The following is a 19,339-nucleotide window of genomic DNA, read 5'->3' on the forward strand; positions in this document are numbered from 1 at the left end:
TGACCCGGGGTTGGCACAGACCTGGTCTATTTCCCCCAGGAGGGTCTGAGTCCTGGTTGGACCCCCCCACCCCCACCCCTAGCCCAGGGCCTGGACAAATGTGAGCGCTGAGGTGGGGTGGCTATGTGTGTGAGGAGTCTACAACAGGTAACAACAGAGAGAGACACAGAGGGACAGAGACAGAGAGACAGAGACCAAGAGATAAAGAGACAGAAAGGGAAACACAGAGACAGAGATGTGTATCTATAGAGGAGAGAGACAGGTGATGACCCCACAGGGAGGGAGGGAAGAGAAAGAGCGCTGGAGGGTCAGCAGAGGGCCTCTGTCCTCTGTCCCCAACCTGAGCCCGTGACTCAGGGTGTGTGGAGATCCGCCAGGCCTGGGTCATGGGACCGGTGAGGTCGTGGACCCCTCTATCCTGGTGATATGCAAGCTGCACGCTGCCCAGACTGGCTGCCGCAAGGCCAACGGGGTGTCTCCGTGGCTTGTAAGGGCAGCTGGGGTCATTGGTTGTGGGGCCTGCTCTGGACTCGGCTGGGGTCACCTCTGGGGGCCTCTGTGGGGTTGCCGTCAGGACTCAGCTGTGGTCCTCCAGGTCCACCTGCTGGCTGGGGTGGAGGGCGGAGGCTTCAGCAGGAAGAAGTGGCTTCTCTCTCGTGGCCCCACCCCTCTCCCCTCTGGCATCCACACACAGGTTCTGAGGACACCAGGAGCACCAGGCTGAGCAAACACTCAGGACTCTCAGACACCTGGGAACAGGTGACCACTCCCTCCGCAGAGCACCTGTCCCCACACCTACAGAAGGCCTGGGGCTTCACCCCACCTCACGTCAAGGGTGGGGGTAGAAGGGAAATGTGCCCAGGGTGCTGGTGCACAAGGCTTCCTGCAGCCTAGGTGGGAGTCCCATGTTCTGTCCCCAGACCCACCCTTATGAGCAGCCCCACCCCACCCACCTTGCACCTCCTGGCCCAGGTCCAAGTGACAGGAGCCATCAGGAGGAAGAGCGGACAAGACTGAGGCCAGGTCCCATGGCCCTGGGGTCCGGGGAGGCTGCAGCTCTGAATGTCCTGATGTGGGCCTCCCCCAGGGCCACCAGTGCTGCAGAGTGCTGGCCTCTTCCATCCCTTCCCCTCTGCTCGTTCCTGCCCGCTGAGGACCACTTGGCAGGCCACTGTGGGGCCCAAGTGGGCCTAGAGATGGTGAACGAGGGATAGGAGCTGGGAGCCAAGGTGCCCAGCGGATTGGGGGAAACAGGCACGTTTCCAGAGTTCAGGCTGTGTGTCCTGGTTGGGCAACGTGGGGAATGGTCTCCAGGGGTCTCTAGGATCTGCCCCCTTCCACTTCAGGCCCAGCGAGTCCTGATGACTCAGCTGGGAGAAGACTGTGAAAGTTTATGCAGCGAACACCAGGGGTGTCCACCCACCGACCAGGATAGTGGAGACCCTGACCCCTGCCCCGCTGCGGGCCCCCTCCCCCCAGCCCTGCCCACAGCACTGGTGTGCAGTGACTTCAGGGCCCGGTCTTCCCACCTCCGGTGGGGCGGCAGGACAGGAGTCTGAGCTGCCGACCTTGCAGCGACCCGGCTCTCCTCGCTGCGCGGCATCCGTCGCAGAGGAAATCCCGGAGGCCAGGGGAGGGGGCGGCCGCGGCGGGGGCGGGGCTGCAGGGACACGGGGCGAAGCGGCCGGTCCGCAGTGACCTTCGCGCGTCCCTAACACGGCGTGAGGCCGTTGGTCGAGAGGTGGGGGTCGCGCCACTTCTGTCCCACTTAAATGAAACGGCGTGGCCCTTTCTCTGCAAACCTATTCGCAGAAAAAAAAATAGGTCCTGGCCGGTCTGCGGGCAGCTCTCCGCCAAGGGTCAGATGGATTTTCAGGAGTATGCGGGCTCCCTTCTCCCGCCCAGAGGTGCGGGAGGCCCGAGAGCAGCGGGGGTCGGGGACCCGGACAGTGCTCAGGGGCACTCGGCCTGGTCGGGACTGCAGTCATTGCCCCTGCTGGGGACCCTCTTCCCGCGCGCTCCCGGGCAGAGTGGAAGGCGGAGGGGAGCTGGGACACCCAACCCCCGTCCCCTCCCCGCGGCCGGAATAGAAAGGACTTTTCCCACTGGGGTTGCGCACGTATCTGTCCCGCACGCTGGGTGCCCCGCACGGGCGGAAGCGGACGGGAGTGCAGGACCTGGTCTGGGGTGGGGGGAGGCCCCACCCGCCGCCAGGGTCCACACAGAGGAGACCGGCTGGTGGTGGTTGGGGGCAGTCAGCGCATCTGGGATTCCGAACTGACGGGTGGGCCAGGGTCGTGCGCGCCGACTCGGAGAGCTCGCGCCCCAGGATTCCACCCTTTATCGAATTCGGCCGGGAGGCAGGGTTTTGAAGGGGAGAGTGGGGCACGACTCCGCCTCTCCCGCCCCCGCCCCGCGCCGGCGCCCGCCCCGCCGCCGCGGCCCCGCCCTCCTCGTCATGCTCGGACGCGGGCGGGGGGCGGGGAGCGTCTACATGTGACGCGCCCTCCTCGCGGTGCCCTTCAGCCGCCGCCGCAGTTCCCGGGGCGCCACATGGACCCGGCCGGCCCGAGCGCGCTCTGCCGCTGACCGTCCGCCCGTCCGCCGCCCGCGCCCCGGCCCCAGGAAGGTAACCAGAGCCCCTGTCGCAGCCCCCTCCCTGACCCCAGCTGCCCCCTCCCGGGCCCCAGCTGCCCCCTCCCTGGCTCTGCGGCCCCTTCCCGGCCAGGGCTTGGCGCGCGCTCCGCCCCGGTGCCCCATCCTGGGCCCCTGGCTGGCGCTGTCCACTGGCGCGGTGCTGAAACGGCCCCACAGTCCTGGCTGACGCCTTCGCTCTTTCTTACTCCTTTCCCGAGTCTCATGTCTCTCGCGTCTCCCTTTCTCCTCCCTCGTCCTCTGTCTCTCTCTCTCTCCTGGCGCGCTCCCGCCTGAGGGCCCCTTGGCAGAGCTGGGCAACTCGCCTGCCCATGAAGCCAAGGGGTGGGGTGGCAGCAGGAACCCCTAGCCGCGCAGGGCGGCGATGAGAGCACTGGGGGAGCTCCAACAGCGCCCCGACCTCTCTGCTGCTGGGCTCTGCGGCTGCCTCCCTGTCAGGAGCCAGGGGAGAAGTTTGGAAGAGAATCTGCTTTGCGGCAAAGGCGTCCCTGTGCCCCAGCGCTTTGTCGGAAGATGGGGGAGTCCCGCCCCCACTCCCAGGTCTCCCTAGTCCACACACACGCAGATTTCCTTATTTCCTTCATTTGAAGAGGAAAAACACATAAAACAGTGGCTCTCCAGTGACCTGGGTTTCCCTGCCAAGAGCGACCTCACCAGAGGTAGTGGAGGGGGGGAACACTGCAGCTGCTGATTTTACAGAAAGCACCTCCCCACCAGATTTCCAGCTGGCCTGGACCCTAGAGAACCCCACCCATGCAGATGCAGGTGGAGGGGTGGTATGCCCCCCCCATTTCATTGGTTCCCTGAAGGCTGGGCCCCTGCAGCTTCTCCCTCCACCTGTCTCTGCAGCAGTGCTGGTCTCCCCCACTGGAGGGAACCTGTTTTCCCGAGACTCCATCAGAAGCCAAAGGGAGCACCCACTCGGGTCCCACCTGCACTAACCCTTCCCATCCTTTAGATGGGTCCCCACCTCTGTGGCCCAGGGCTCCACTAAGGAGACAGGAGAGCCAGTCACCTCCACATGCCCCTGGGCTCGCCCCCACTTCACGCAGTCTGGCTCTTTTGAGCTGCACACCCCTTTCCCTGCAGTAGCAGCTGGAAGCCAGCTTCAGAAACCCCAGGGGCTAGCTGAGACCTCTTTGCAGGACCCTCCCAAACCCTCCCAGGTATCTGTCCCAGTGTTGATGTCTGGAGTCCAGGTGTGAGGGGGAACCATGAATGAGGCTCTCTCTGACCCCAGACCCACGGCCAGGGGAAGTTGGGTGGGGACAAGGAGGAAGCCTTCCCCAGCATAGTCGGGTGACCTGTGACCACGTCTTCCCCCAGGCAGAGGACTCCTGGCCACACTCACATGTGAGCTACGACTCGCTGAGGACCAGCTGAGGACACAAAGCCATCGCCATGGAGTTCGTGATGAAACAGGCCCTGGGAGGTAGGGGGCGCACGCTGCACACCCAGGGGCACTTGAACACACGGGGTCATGTGTAGCACGTGGTCACCTCAGACCTCACCACACAAGCCCTGCAAAGCACACCTCAGGCTCCTTCTGGAAAGTCAGGGGACAAAGTCAGCACCTCCTGTATCACCTTGGCCAGCTTGGGGTTGTGGGATGCATGCTGGTGTGCTGCGGTCCAGCCAAGCCCAGCAGAGCACCTCCTCTCGGCCTTGCAGCACACCCCAGGGTGGGTTTGGGGGGCACCAGGGGCCTATCTAATCGGCCAAATCTGGTAGCACCCATGGGCATCTTGCTTCTGGTAAGCAGAGCTGCCGGAGGCCGCAGGGTGGCCACGGCAGCTGGAGTGGGAGTGAGGAGCTGGGCGGGACCTTGGCATCCACCAAGGACTTCGCAGTGTTGCTGGAGAAGGGGTGGCAGCGTGCACAGGGAGCCCGGGCTGGCTGAGCACAGGGACAGGAGAGAGACACTGGGTAGCTTGTGTGAGCTCAGCCCTAGCATGGAGGCAGTGCAGCTCTGATTTGTGCTTTGAGGGAGGAGACTGCCCCCCTCCAACCCTGCTGACTGCTTTTGAAGGGAATCCTGAGCCTACGTGGCTCAAGGCCACGATCATGGCCAGAGACCCTGGACCAGGAGAGGAGGGTGTTGTCGGACAGTGGGCTGAGACCCTGGCCCAGGAGGTGGGTGGGGCAGTGTGCTGAGGTCCTCATGGCACAGACGCATCCTGGCAAATCAGTCTGCTCAGCCCAGGCCCATGGGGCCCACCCTGCACACCTCAGCTGCCGGGTGCAGTGCAAGCTCCCGGGGCTCCTGGTGGTGGGCGCCTGTGGCTGGGGCCTGACTCTGCCATTGGAGATGGCTTCCTTGTGTGACAGCACCTCCCTTGGACCACACGTGGCCTCCAAGGGCCACACCCTGACCTGATGCCATTCACAGACTGAGTCAGGTGACGCCCAGCGAGGCCACCTCTTGGCAGGAGTGACTGCGTGCCTTTCACCAGAGGTGGGGAGTGGTGGGGTCTGTTGTGCTAGAAACGGGGGCAAGACAGAGGGGCCTGTGCCACTGTGCCCAGGATGGGCATCGCCCATGTGGGCTGGTCTCCTGCAGAGTGACTGCGTTTCCATTTAACACAAATTAAATGGAAAGATGCTTGGGCCTGGCGCGGGGCCATGTTTCCTGAGGTTCTGCGGTCAAGGATAGGCTGCAGGTTGAGTCTAATTATAATGATTACGTCACCAGGACGTGATTCAGGGACAAGCAGCATCCAGGCTCTGGGAGGGATCCAGATTCCACCCAGCCAGTCCCAGGCTGCACAGATAATTAATTAGGTGGCTAATTCAGGCCTCGAGGTGGGCTTGTAAGAAAACTGAAGTATCTGATTTGGCTGTCTACGTGGCTGAAATTAGCTGGGTAATTGCCAGCCTGGATCCCCTTTGTTCCGTGTCAACCCAAAGTTTCTCCTGTGGCGGCGATGGGGCAGGCTTCACCAGAGACGTGGGTGCCAAGAGGAGGCAGCCGGAGGCCCCCTGAGCACCCTCTGGGCAGCAGCCACTCCTGAGGGCCCCCAGGCCCAGCGTTGCCTGCCCCCGTTCAAGTGCCAGTGCTGCTGGGGTCCGGCGCGTGTGACCTCCGGGTGAGACCTTGTTTCCTGTTCCCGTATTTTTGCACCCTGCGGTGAGTGTCTTCTTGGTCTCTCAGGGTGAGTGTGGGTGAGAAGGAGACAGGCAGAGACCAAGAGAAGATTCTGAGAGAGACAGACCAGAGCCCCAGACCCAGGCCTGGCAAACTCTGGAAGCCATCTAGAAATAGGTTAACCCAGAGAAGATGCAGCGGGTAAACAGCCCAAGAGAAAGATGACCAGAAATGCCCCAGACACTGGAGACAGAGAGGGATGTGGGGAAACTGGGCAGGAGGGAGAGAGGAGGGATGGGGGGCCAGGCTGTCTAGAAGTCGGGCAGAGAAGGCGACTGGGGAGACAGAGGCTCTGAGCAGAATGGCCGGAGAAAAATATCATAGAAAAGACAGGGTGGCTGGGATGGAGACCGGGGAACCCAAGGAAACAGGTCAAGAAGTCTAAGTGTAGGATACATGGACAGAGGGGGACAGACAGAGAGACACACACTAAGAAACAGACTCATCCCCCCACGGCCTCACGGGCACAGATGCGCACACTCAGAGAAGGACTCACAGCAGAAGCCAGGGAAGTGCAGGCCCTTGTGGTGCTGGGGACGAGACTCCATGTGGCCTTGTTAGGTTGTGGCATCTGAGGCTGTCGTCCCCAGCTCGCTGGCTGCAGTGGCACATCCTTTCCTGAGAACACACTTCCCAGAGCCTTGTCGTCTGCCCTGACCCTGCATCTCAGCAAGGCCTTTGTTGGGGCAGAGGCTTTGAGGTGACTACGTGGAGGGGACAGCAGCTGCAGGACTCAGGAGTCCCACAGACAGACAGACAGACAGACAGACAGACAGATGGGGTGCGCACAGCTCCCTACACGCAAGGGTGTGTCTGCTCAGCCTTGTCCACTCCGGACTCTTGGGAGGAGCTCAGTCTGGAACCTGCTGGGCCTCAGACAGGTGCCTGCCGCCCCGCCCAGGGCCCTCAAGCTCTGAGCGTTTCTCAGGAAGGGCTGACCAGGCTTCTCTGTGGCCCATAGGCCTCTCCCGCCCTCAGTCATCTGGTATCTGCCCACACACCACTTATCCGCCTGCTCTGGGTACCCACCCCAAGGCCAGCCTGGGCCCCGAGAGGCGGCAGCCTGTGGCGCTGTGGGACGGGTAGGGTATCACCTGGAGTTCAGGGAGGGCCAGCTCACACTCTGATGGCCCTGAAGTCCCAGGCGAGCCTGGGCCTTTCCCACAGTCCTCTGTAGACACTCGCCTGCCCTGGCTCTGCAGCCCAGCCCCCTGGGGGACCCCATGCCCGGGAGGGCAGCCTGGGACCATGGACACAGGTGCTGGCACATTACCTGTCCTGCCCTGCCCTGCCACATCCCAGCAAGGCCAGTGGCACCAAACCATGACTTCACTCAGACTCCTGGTGCTGAGATGTCTCTCTGAGGGCAGGAGGGCAGCCATGGACCACGAGGAAGGGACAGCGCTCCAGGGCCCCTCCCCTTGAGATGGAAGGCTGCCCAGATACTCCAGCCTCTGGGTCCCTGGAGTGGATGCTGACTGGCTCTGCACAGCAGCCATCTCTCTCCTGTGACATGGCCGGAGGGGGACCAGGTGGGGCCCACGGGAGCCCCCACCCTTGGGACCTGAGTTCTCCGAGGGCTGATAGGGGCACCCCCAGGACACAGCTCTGCTGGGGTCCTCCCAGAGACCAGGGAGCTGTGGGCACGCAGGGTGGGCCAGAGAGGTTGCTTCTGGGCCAGGCTGTCAAGGAAAGTGGCCGGCTGTTGGCAGACTTGCTCTCACGAGAGAATGTCCTGGAGACCTTTACAGGTCTTGGCCCCCTGGAGAACCATCAAGACACCCCCAGATTTGAATTAGCCAACACTCAGTCCCCGAGAGAGTTTGGTGTGGTGGCCTGGGAACTTGTCTGCGGCAACTCGGCTCTGAACCGGGGCCAGGCGCTCTGGCCACATCTGCCTGGATCTGGGACTCAGGGTCCTCAAGGGCATGATTTGAAGAAACTGTTTTCCCCCGAGGCCAGGAAGTGGCCCAGGGCCCGGGAGCTGTATTTACATGGTGGCCAGGAGCGGGCAGTTGTCAGGGCTGTGTCGTGGCCACAGGCTCTCCTCAGGCTGAAGCAGGAGCAGCGGGGCTATTATGACCTTGTGGAGGCTGGCTGTCCCACCGTCTGCCTCAGCGTGACATGTTTCGGGTCTGGAACGTGTGCAGGTCCTCGGGGCCCGTGAGTGGGCGGGGAGGAGGGGTGTCTGAGGTGGGCTCCCAGGAGGAGCACGGAGACTGGGGCACAGGCCCGGGGCCCCAGGGGCTGGCAGGGGCTTGGAGGGCGGTGGGAGGGTCCCGGGACCTCAGGACTCAGCCGAAGGGGGTCTCCCTGCCAAGACCCCTGATAGTTGTGCCCCGGCCACCCGGCCGCTCGGTCGGTGTGAATGTGTCCTGGCAAAGTGGCCCCAGGCCCATCCTGCAGATAGGGAGGCTGGCCTGGACTCGGAGGGCCTGGGGGCCTGAGCCTGGCATGTGGGGAGGGCAAGGGCGTGAACAGCCGCTGTCCTGAGGCCAGCACGTCCTCACGGGAGGGAGCGCAGCCTCCCTAGCCCAGGCTGCAGGCGGGTGGGAGGCAGGGGAACCCAGGCCTTGGTGGAAGGAGGCGAAGGGAGACCCTGGGGGTGGGGCCTCCACACCCCGTGGGGCATAGGATGTGCACTCTCGGCAGAGACCCCTCGGGGGTCTCATGAGGACCAGTCCCCAGATGTGGAGGCCACAGGGACCAGACCCAGGAGGAGGGAGGGCTGTGCCCACCTCGGGGCCCGCAGGAGGCAGGTGGGGCCAGGTGGGCAGAGTCCCTCTGTGAGTCGGGAGCCCTGGGCAGGGAAGCTCCTCCGACAGTGCCGGCCCCTCCCCCACCTCCAGCACTGCCAGGGCCTTGCAGGGGCATCCCTCCTTGTCTGGTACCTGCTTCTGTGAAGCCCGAGGGACCTTTCTCCCTGCTGCTGGCCCCACCACACACACTGAGGCCTGTGTGTCTGTGGCTGTGCTGGACTCCTGAGCTCAGACGTGACCCTTCCCCAGTCCCTGCCTCCTCGCGCCTCCTAGGACCTCAGGGTCGTGGAGGCAATCCTGTCCCGACCCCCAGTGTCCACTCCGAGACTCTACACTAAGGGCAAGGCCAGGCTTCCCGATCCTGTCCCAAACCCAGGTCCTGAGGGCAAGGCTGGTCCCACAAGCTTCACTGCCCTGTCTGTCTATTTTGGGGTTCGCTCTGTTTATCAGGGGCCTCCCGCGTGTCCGGGGCTTCCCTGCTGTGACACTGACCGGGGAGGCCAGGTTCTCTGGCATCTGGGAGGATAAGCATCACAGGCTGAGCTGGACTGCAGAGGAAGGAGCAGATCGGTTGGAGAAACTCTAGAATTATGCACTGGGGAAGATGCTTTTGACTCAAATTGCAGAGAACCAAACAGAGTGGCTTGAATCAGTTTGTTTCTCTCACATGTGGAGGTATCAGGAGGTGGCTCAGTTGCTCAGCAGTGCCAGCAGGGACTGGCTTCACCCTTCATTGTGCCACTGTCATCCTAGTGGAGTTTTCAGCTTGCTCCTCCCTGTCACGAAGTGGCTGCTGCTGCTCCAGCCTCACGTCCACAGTTAGGGCAGGAGAAAAGAGACATCCGCTTGGCAAATGTGTCTGTGGAATCTTGTGAAGGGTTTCTGTGGATGTGTCATGGGCAAGAGGGTCTGGGAAGGTGAGGACCAAGTGGGCACTTCACCCTCCAAACAAAAGGATGGGTGATGGCCAGGCAGATGCAAGAGCCCCAGACCACAAGCCCTCAGAGAGCAGAGGTGCCTCCTTCTCCCCAGCTCTTTCTTGAGAGCCGGGTTCCTCCAAGGCTGCCAGCAAATACTTGATAGTGAAATATCAATATTCATTCAGGAGGGGCTTCCCAAATGCCGTGCTGCATCGAGAAGGCGTTAAGTTACCTTACGGGGCTCAGGAGAGACACCACTTATCCACACCCATCCCCGCCAATCTCTTAGAGGCTGGAAGACACTTCAGAGAAACTGCCTTTTCCCCCGAGACCCTGGAGGACAGGCCTTCACTCAGGAGAGGGTGCTCCCGGCTGGTTACGCTGCAGCTCCGTTATAAACGCTGTTGCCCGATGGGGGAATAAAAGGCACATAACGCACTTCAGCTGATAAAGTCGTTTGTTTTCTGCCTTGTTGGCAAGAAGTTTCGGTTCGGATGACAACATCTGTTTCAGTCGCTCCTGTTCTGCCCTCATCGCAGCCTCTGGGCTGGCTCTGGGCCGGGTGCGTTTATGGCTGGGAATTAATGAAAACCCCAGAACCAGCTCAAGCCCAGGCAGGCCCCGAAGTCGGCAAGTCCCAGAGACCGCGGCCTGTAAGCCCAGATCAGGTGAGGGCAGCACCCACGGGGTGCCCACAGTGCCGAGCGGCCCCTCCCCAGGGCTCGTGCTCTGCCTGGGCAGAGAGCAGGGTCCTGAGATTCCTGCTGTTGGCAGCCAGAGCGCCCGATTCTGTCTGGGGGCGGGGGGCTCTCCAGACCCTCCTCCTGGCCTGCCTGTGCTTGGCCTCTGAGGGTACTGGGTGCTGAGGGTCCCGAGTGCAGGTGCTGGGTGCCGAGTGCTACCTGTTGAGTGCTGGGTGCGAGGTGCAGACAGACACTGAGAGGGCTGAGGACGCCGGGGGCCAGGCAGCGGGCTGGAGCAGCTCTGGCAGAGCCCACAGGCAGGCTGGTGCCCCGGCCTACGCCATGTGGTGCTAGTGCTGCTCCTAATGTTTCCTTGGTGCCGTCCACTGCCCTCCCCTCAGGCCTCCACCCTCCGGCCCACAGTGGCCGAAGGACTGGCAGGAAAGGCGCAGATGGGGCCTCCTGGGGGAGGGAGAGGCAAGACGTGCAGGCGTCGCGTGTAGGCAGCAGGAGGAGGAACCGGTGAGGACGGAGGGTGAGGCGTGGGGTCCCCAGAAGCTGCTGGCCTCAGGCCCTCGAGGGTCCTTGGGGCCACGGGGACCACGTGGCACTTAGCTTTCCTTCAGAAGGAAGGCTCTGGAGAGGTGGACTGCTTCGCACCCGGTCCGCGGGGTGAGCACAGCATCCTTCTGTCTGTCCATCAGGCCAAGCAGATGCCCTGCTAGCGGAGCCTGCCCTGCCCAGGTGAAGACAGCAGGGGAAGGCGTCCCTGACACTCACTGAGGCCCCGACAGGAACATCTCAGTGTCCCCCGCGTGCGCTGGGGGCAGCGTCTGCAGACGGACAGGCGGCCAGTGAGCAGCGGGACAGGATGACAGCTGGCCCCCAAGCCGGTGGCCGCGCCATCTGTCCTGGAGCTTGGCTCTGTTCGGCCTCACTAATTGGCGTTTCGTCTCGCCTCTGCCTCCGTACGTCCTTCCCTGAAGCCAAGAGCAGACGCTCTCGGCCTGGTGCCCTCCTCCGCAGTCGGGGCCAGTGGGGCCCAGGGACCCTCCCCACGGGCACCGAGCAGCGGATCCGTGATCTGTGCATGGCAGGGGGAGATGCCCAGATGCCTGAGAAAGGTCTGCAGGGCCAGCGAAGGAGCGGGCGGGAGGGCAGGGGTGCCGTCGGCACAGAGCCGGAGGAGTGGTGCTTCTGTGCCAGAAGGTGAGGGACACACCGGGAGTGAGGGCCATGTCCCTGAGGCAGGCTCAGGTCCGGTGCTGGCAGGACCAGGAGGCAGGGACTTTCTGGGTGACCCTCCAGCCAGTCCCTGGCCATGCCCCTCAGTCAGCCTTGGAGGCAAGGCCACCAGATGCAGGGCCTGGAGCACGGTGGTCAGCAGGTGAGACCGGGCCACGTGCCTGTGCCTCCCCTCCCGTGGGGCCCCAGGCTGGGTTCCAGCACTGGCGGGGTGTGGGCTGTCTGCCAGCAAGGACGATACAGCACTTTTCCAGTACCAGTCCCTCCTGACCTGGACTGGGGCTGGACAGGGTGTGGGAAGCCAGGGACGGGGCGGATGGCCGGGGCAGTTTTTGCGGCTCCTTGGAAGCTGCTCTGTTCCTTGGGCCAGGGTGGCCCAGGTGCGTGGTGCCTGCAGCACCCCCCCCCAGGGCCCGGTGCCCACCAGCGGGGCAGCCAGTGGGTGTCTTTCAAGGGAACTCGGCTTTACGTCTCACTTTGCAGGAATATTCACAGCTAACATACCTGCTGTGGCTTCTGTCATCTTAACTGTCACCTTTTTAAAGTGCTCTGGCAACGTTTCGCTTACGCTGTCCTGACACGTGGACCACATTTTCTTTTTAAGCCCTTCTGCAGTGTTGTGGAACCCATATGCCCTTAAAAGCATTACTCAAGCCCTGATTGCCACGGTGACGAGCGACACTGTGTTTCGAGCTCTTCCCGAAGTCTTCCCAGGAGCTCTGGGTGCTTTTCTGTCTTTCTCCCCCACCCTCCTCCTCGGCCCTTGTGATTTAGAGCTAGAGGACTGGTGGCAGTCTATGTTTTCTTAATACATAAAAAACATTTCTATCTTTGCATTCAATTTTATCAGAGGTATATACCCATATTTATTTTTCAACATAAAAGTGGGGTTTTTTCCCCATCATTAAAATAACAGATGTTCATTGTAGGGAATTGAAATAACACAGAAAAGTATAAAGAAGTGATGTGGAGAATTGAGCCACTATATTCCTTTCCAGCTCATCCATTAGAATCACACATTACTTTATTTGAAAGTATTTTTTCAAAGACAGAGGCCTTCAGGTCCAGTTCCAGTTTTAAAAGACTCAGCAGAGTCCTTTACATGTCGGTGTGTTAGCACCAGTCCCAGGAGCCAGCTGGCGAGGCGTCAGCGCAGTTGGTGCTGGGACGGTGTCGTTTCCAGCGACAGCTCTCTGCACCGTGCATGTTTCGGGGACGCCTCTGCCTGCAGTGCAGACAGACGTGGGCAGAGACTCGCCCTGCGGGTGGTGAGCATCACTACAGACTGAGCCCCGGTTCCAGGAGCAGTTTGTTAATATTGCCACTCTCCTCTCGTCTTCCTGGCCGAGGCGCGGGCTGCAGGTTTCATCTAATGAGATACCTGGAACTTAAAGAAAGTTATTTCTCAGGTTGCCTTAGTGAGAGGCCTCGTGTTTCTCAGAAACGAGCTCGTTGGATCATCTTGGACGTTTCATTAGTTTCCTGTAATGGGTCACATCGGCGCCATGCACAGGGTTCCCTGCGAGCCCCGATCACATCTCTCCTGTGGGACCTTTGGTCTGCCCTGGAGTTAACATGTCTCATTCTCCGTTTGCCTCCTTCTCTGTGAACCCTCTCTAACTCTCCACCCTCTGGCAGCCCCACCACCCAGTATTTCCACGTGGCTAAAGGTTCCAGATGAACAGGTGGCTCTTCTCTCCCCTGGAGTGGCTGCCCCAGGACTCTGGCACCTTCCACTCCCGGCTGCACCTGCTGTGGCCCCGATGCCCCTCGCTCCTCTCCTGCTGGGCCCTGGGGAACTTTCTGAGAGCGGGTGCGTCAGGGGCACATAGACCCTCTTTCTGCCTTCATGCGTGATTGCCGGTTAAGCTGGATATACATTTTGGATCTAAATCCATGTCCGCCGTAGGCGTCTGCAGCCTCACTCCGGTTGCCCACCAGGCTCTGAAGCTGCCGCTGAGAAGCCAATGCTGTTCTCACCTCCAGTGCGTCTTCCATGACCTCTTTGTTTTCTCTCTGGAGGTTTTTGCTGTTTCCTCACCAACCTGGGCATTTTGAAATTCAAGACTTCGGGACCTTGCTGTGAGTCTTCTGGCGTCTGCACCGCGGGTGCAGGTGGTTCAGTCCCAGGCGCTGCTCCGGCTGCTGCGTGGTGACCCATCCTCCTACCCTGCCCGCTGTGCGCCCTGATCCGATGCTCTTTCCTGCATCTTCTCGCCTGTTTCCAGCTCTGCAGCTTTTGTTCTGCTTTCTAGGGCATTTCCTTAATTTCACTTTCTAACTCTTCAACTGAATTTTTCATTTGCGTTTATGTTTTTCGCTTCCCAAAGCTCTTTCCTGCATTCCAAGTCCCCTGCCTCTCGAGAGCTCCCCTGTCCCTGTACTGCCTCCTGAGCCCCACCTGCCGGTCTGCCGAGTGCAGTCTCCGTGCCAGGGGCGCGCAGGGAGCACACTCGCGCGTCAGAGTGAGTTCTGAGAGCTGGCCGGGAGGTTCCGTGTGCTGTGGGGCCTCAGGCTCACCTGCGGGACAGGCACGTGATGAGCTGGCTCTGGTGTCTGGAGACGTCAGACTGGAAGACTCTTTGGGGCTTGTTTGCGGTGCGGTTCCCTTTCTCCAGAAACAGAGTCTACGTGGCTGGAGCGCGGGTTCTGTGGGCAGGCAGTGGTGGGGACTTGGGCAAGGTCCCCAGTTTCAGGAAACAGACGTCCACTTGACCCCAGTCTGCAGGTGGCAGGGTGTCTCTGTCCCCGCAGCCCTGAACCTGGGCCGGGTCTGGAGGGTCTCTGGTTCTTTTTCTCCAGGGAAGCTTATTTTTGATTCCCCCTTGCTGCTTGGGTGGTGGGTCCCCAGGGTGGGGAGCACAGGTGTCCCTCAGAGAGACCTCAGCCCACCCTGGTCACCCGTGCCTCCCACAGGACCCGGCGCCACCAAACCTGGAGTCCCCCCGGAGTCCCGCCGCCACGTCAACTCGTCTGCGCATCTCACTCTGCCCTCGCTGGGTGCCCTTCGGTTCCCCCGGCGTCGACACCTCGGTTATCTTGCTCTCTCCTCCCCTATTCTGCTTGTCCCTGTGGAATCACGCTTTTAAATTTCCTGACTCTCCTTTGAGTGGGGTTGGGGAAAGCGGTGTGTATCCGTCCAGCGCGTTTAACCAGAACTCAGCAGTGAGGACCCTCAACTGTAAGGACTTTGCATTAGGACACCTAAGGTCAGAAACACCTGGAACTGGGACACGGAGCAAAAGGGTAACTGGAGTGAGAACGCCTGGTGTCAGGACGGCCCGTCCAGGCACCTCGAGGTCTCGCAGGTCGGGTTCCAGACCACTGCAACAGAGAGACCATCGCAACAAAGCAGGCACGGGAACTTTCTGGTTTCCCGGCGCGTACAAAAGATATGTTTACACTGTAGTCTGTGAGGTGCGCAACAACATCGTGTCCAGGATAGCGTGCATGTCATGAGTTAAAAAATGTACTGCTAAAAAATGCTAACCATCATCTTAGCCTTCAGCGAGTCATAATCTTTGCTGGTGGAGGGTTTGAAATAGTGTGAGAATTACCAAAATGTGACAAGAGACATGAAGTGAGCAGGTTCTGTTGGAAACATGGTGCCCATAGACTTGCTTGACCCAGGGTTGCCACAAACCTTCAATCTGTGAAAAATGCAGTACCTGGGAGGCACATTAAAACAAAGTCTGCCTGCATTAGGGCACCTGGTACTTGGACACCTGGCACTCAAACACGTGGCGTTAGGACTTGTGGCCTCAGGACGCCTGCCTTGGGCTTGCGTGGATTCGCTGCCAGTGACTGAACCGATGCCGCACGTCAGGCATCACACGTCAGGTTTCTCGCTCGTGCAAACAAGGCTGCAGCGGGCATCCCTGCACGCACACCCTGTCACTCAGTATGTATTCACTGAGCTCTTGCCGCGAGCCGGACACACAGACGGTCTCTGTCCTGGTGAAACATACATTCTAGTGTTGGAGAGGGACAACAAAACCCAGGTAAACAAACACTGAACGTGAGGCCACGACAGTTCCACGCAGGAGGGAAATCCAGCAGGGAGAGGCTCTGTTTCTGAGGCAGTTTGTTGTATTGAGGTGATGGTGCTGGTGCCATGGCTGCAGGAGGGTGGCCTCTCAGGAAACCGCGATGTCCTTAATGACGGGAACACGCTGCAGCAGGAGGGCGTGCACGGCTGGCTCCTCCTGACACACGGTTCCAAACCGCCGTCTCAAACAAACGCTGCAAGTCCACACGCGGCAGCGCTCCGGGACCACACGCGTCCCCAGAGTGGGGCTCCGTCACACGATGGCTGGGGGATGGGTAAAACTGACCCCATGTTTAATTACATCTTTGGGTAACAGTGTGATTTAACATCTTCCGTTCACTCAGCAAGGGTCTGGCTACCCAGCAGCTGCCGCCGTTCACGACCTGTGGCTTCTAGGTGCGCTTCCTGCCACTTACACGTTCGCCGCCTGCCTTCGTGGTCTTCCACGCGTTTTCACCGCGCGCGCTCACACGCTCGGCCCCGGCCGGGCATGGGGGGCGGCTCCCGCGTGGGGGCCTGTGCTCCCCCCGCCCCGCGGGCCTGGTAGGCTTCGCCGGGCCAGACGCCGTGCGTTAGGTCGCCCTGTTGGTGCTGATGTTCTGTTTTCCTAAATAGACTCACGTTGCTCAGGATGTGGTCGGGTCATTTAGAGTCAGTTTGAGTCGTTCCTGTCTTGTTTTTAAGCTTTGTTAAGTGGGAGCAGAGCCATATTTAATTTAAGGATAATTCCCCCACAGTCCCGGCTGTCTCCTTCTCACTCTGACAGCTGCCTTGGGGTCTGCGGCTTTTTTGGCCCCTGCTGCCGGGTTCATGCTCATAAAAAGGCGAAGACTGTTGGACTGGGCAGAAAATCAAAGCCCAATTTTATGATGGCTGTAGGAAACCCACTTGAAACACAAAGGCACAAATCAGGGAAAAGTAAAAAGATGGGAAAAGATGGGCCCTGCTAACATTAGTCAGAAGTCCAGAACGGCCACGCTGATGCCAGACAAAGTGGAGTCCAGAGCAAAGATTACGACCAGGAATGAAGCTGGCCGTTACTTGTAATGACTGAACTTCACAACACAGGAGCAGAACGGATGAAACGTGAAGGAGAAACAGACAGGTCACAAGTTCAGGGGGAGACACTCAGCCGACAGCAGACAGGCAGAGAGGCGGTGAGGACACACACACCTGAGCAAACCGCCAACCAGCCTGGCCCACTGACGTTCCAGGCTCTCCAAACAGCACACACAGCGCTTTTACCAAGAGGGACCTTATTCTCGGCCATGGAGCCAGGCTCAATAAATGTACAAGACTCCAGTTGTGCCAAATGTGCCCTTGGCAGCAGTGAGATGAAACAAGAAACTCATAACAGGGAGGTATCGGGAACCCCTCCCCAGACGAACGGCCCATGGGACCAAGAAGGGACAACCGGGAAGCTAGGAAGTACTGCGAACTGAATCGAAGTAAAGAAAAGCCAAAATCTGTGGGATCCGTAGAGCAGTGTTTGGAGGGAAATTTGTGTCACCAGCACCTCAGCAGAAACGAAAGAAGGCCTCAGATAATTAACTTCAACTACTAACATCAGAAACTAGGGAAAGAAAGTCAAACGAAACCCCAAGTAAGCGGAGGGAAGGAAGCGATAAATACCAGAACAGAGGTGAACGACACGGTGGGCAGGGATGATGTGCGATGCTAGTTCTCTAAGAAAGGAAATAACACTGGACTTACATCCAGAGTATATGAAGAATGGGCACCATTCTATAGTAGAAGACCAACAACCCACTGAAGAAAGGGGCAGGAGCTCTGGGAGGGGGCCACAGCCCTCGGCTCCAAAGCGGGCCAGGCTGGGGCATCCAGACAGGTCACGATGAGAGCACGGCCGGACGAGCCGGGATGAGACCGGCATTTGGTCCCCCGGAGTCTTCCTCCAAACCCGGAGCCCCGTCTAATCAAGAGAGAAGCATCAGCCAGGTCGCAGCTGAGAGATGCACAGAATTCCTGAAAACACTCCTTGGTACTGGCAAGGTCGTCAAGACAAGGGAAGTCAGGGAAACCGTCACCGCTCTGAGGCCCCAAGGACTGCGGCGTGCGTTCCCCGGTGGGGGGGGGGTTCCTGGAGCACAAGGACACCGAGGAGGTCAGGTGGTGGCAGTGCTGCCAGTGTGGGCCCCTCGACCGGACGTGTGCACCTTGCTGGGGTCATGTGTTGACAATGGGGAATATGACTTCCCCGTCCTGCCGGCCATGTGGCACTGTCTTCATCATTTACTGTAAACCTAAAATTATTCCAAGACGAAAGCTTATTTTTGAAAGTGTGCAAACGATTTGAGTAGGGATTCCATCAAATAAAATATGAAAGTTGTTACTAAGCACATGGAAAGACGCTTAGCAACATTAGTCCTGAGGGAAACACCGCAGCAGCCTTGCGCCCACGGGGACGGTTAGAACCACGGGCATGGGGGCAGCACATGTCGACAAGGATGTGGAGAACCTGGGACCCTCGTAGCTGCTGTGGGAGTTTACAGTGGCGCCACTACTTTGGAAAGCAGTTCGGCAGTTCTTAAAGGTGGAACCTCGACTTACCACGCAACTCAGAGTCCGCTCTTGGGAACATCCCCATGTGCGCGCTCGGACTTGGCCGTGAATGTTCAGGGCGACTTCATTCACAGAGACCAGACTGGGAGGAACCCAGACACCAGCAGCCAGCGGGCGGGTCACCAGTGGACGGATAAGCCTGGCATCATCCTCTCGGCACCAGCGGTCTATGAGCCACAGGTGCTCAGCCGCGGGGACAGGTCTCAGAGGCAGCCGGACCCCCACACAGTCACCACGCGGCCCTGACTGCAGTGAGACAAGCTCTGGAGAACGCACAGTCATCGACAGGGTCAGCGAGTGGATCAGAGTTGTCTAGGGAGAGTCTGGTGGGAGGGATCACACGAGGCCACCAGGAACCTTTAGGGATGTAGCGTGTCCTGTATCCTGATGGTGGTGACGGTTTCACGGTTGGTCAATCGGAGCGATTTAAAGTCCATTATCCCTCTGTAAAGCTGCTTTATGAATGGATTGTCAGGGCACTATGAGCTCATCTACAAAGCAGAAACAGACTTGCAGACATAGTAAACAATCTTATGGTTCCATAAGGAATAAATCTGGGAGTTTGAGATTTGCAAATGTTAGCCACTATATACAAAAATAGATTAAAAAAAAAAACAAGTTTCAAAAATGGGCAGAAGACCTAAACAAGCACATCTCCAATGGAGACATACAAATGATCGATAGGCACATGAAAAAACACTCAATACCACTAATTGTCAGAGAAATGAGGTGTCATCTCACACCAGTCAAAATGGCCATCATTCAAAAGTCCACAAATGACAAATGCTGGAGAGGCTGTGGAGAAAGGGGAACCCTCCTTCACTGCTGGGGGGAATGCAGTTTGGTGCAGCCGCTGTGGAAAACAGTATGGAGATTCCTCAAAAAACTAGGAATAGACTTACCATATGACCCAGGAATCCCGCTTCTGGGCTTATATCCAGAAGGAACCCTACTTCAGGATGACACCTGCACCCCAGTGTTCATAGCAGCACTTTTTACAATAGCCAAGACATGGAAACAGCCTAAATGTCCATCAATGGATAACTGGATAAAGAAGATGTGGTATATTTATACAGTGGAATACTACTTAGCCATAAAAACTGACAACATAACACCATTTGCAGCAACATGGATGTTCCTGGAGAATGTCATTCTAAGTGAAGTAAGCCAGAAAGAGAAAGAAAAATACCCTATGATATCGCTCATATGTGGAATCTAAAAAAAAAAAAGAGAGAGAGAACATAAATACAAAAGAGAAACAGACTCATAGGCACAGAATACAAACTTGTGGATGCCAGGGGGAC

General features: G+C 59.1%; 1 protein-coding gene across 3 annotated transcripts in view; it reads left to right on the plus strand.

Moving 5' to 3' along the window:
• The first annotated feature begins 2,511 nt into the window (after positions 1 to 2,511).
• CPLX1 (complexin 1) overlaps positions 2,512 to 19,339 on the plus strand; it is a 30,910-nt gene continuing 14,082 nt past the window's right edge. Inside the window, exons 1-2 of one of the 3 annotated variants that reach the window (XM_072947828.1) lie at positions 2,512 to 2,629; positions 3,982 to 4,087. In XM_072947828.1, coding sequence (XP_072803929.1) covers positions 4,057 to 4,087 — 31 coding nt within the window. In that variant the 5' untranslated portion in view covers positions 2,512 to 2,629; positions 3,982 to 4,056. Of the gene's footprint in view, positions 2,630 to 3,981; positions 4,088 to 4,149; positions 4,410 to 5,562; positions 5,742 to 19,339 lie in introns of those variants that run through there. The other 2 variants (XM_072947841.1, XM_072947833.1) reach the window with 2 other exon arrangements.

Source organism: Vicugna pacos, chromosome 2 (assembly GCF_048564905.1).
Source record: "Vicugna pacos chromosome 2, VicPac4, whole genome shotgun sequence".
Taxonomy (NCBI): Eukaryota; Metazoa; Chordata; class Mammalia; order Artiodactyla; family Camelidae; genus Vicugna; species Vicugna pacos.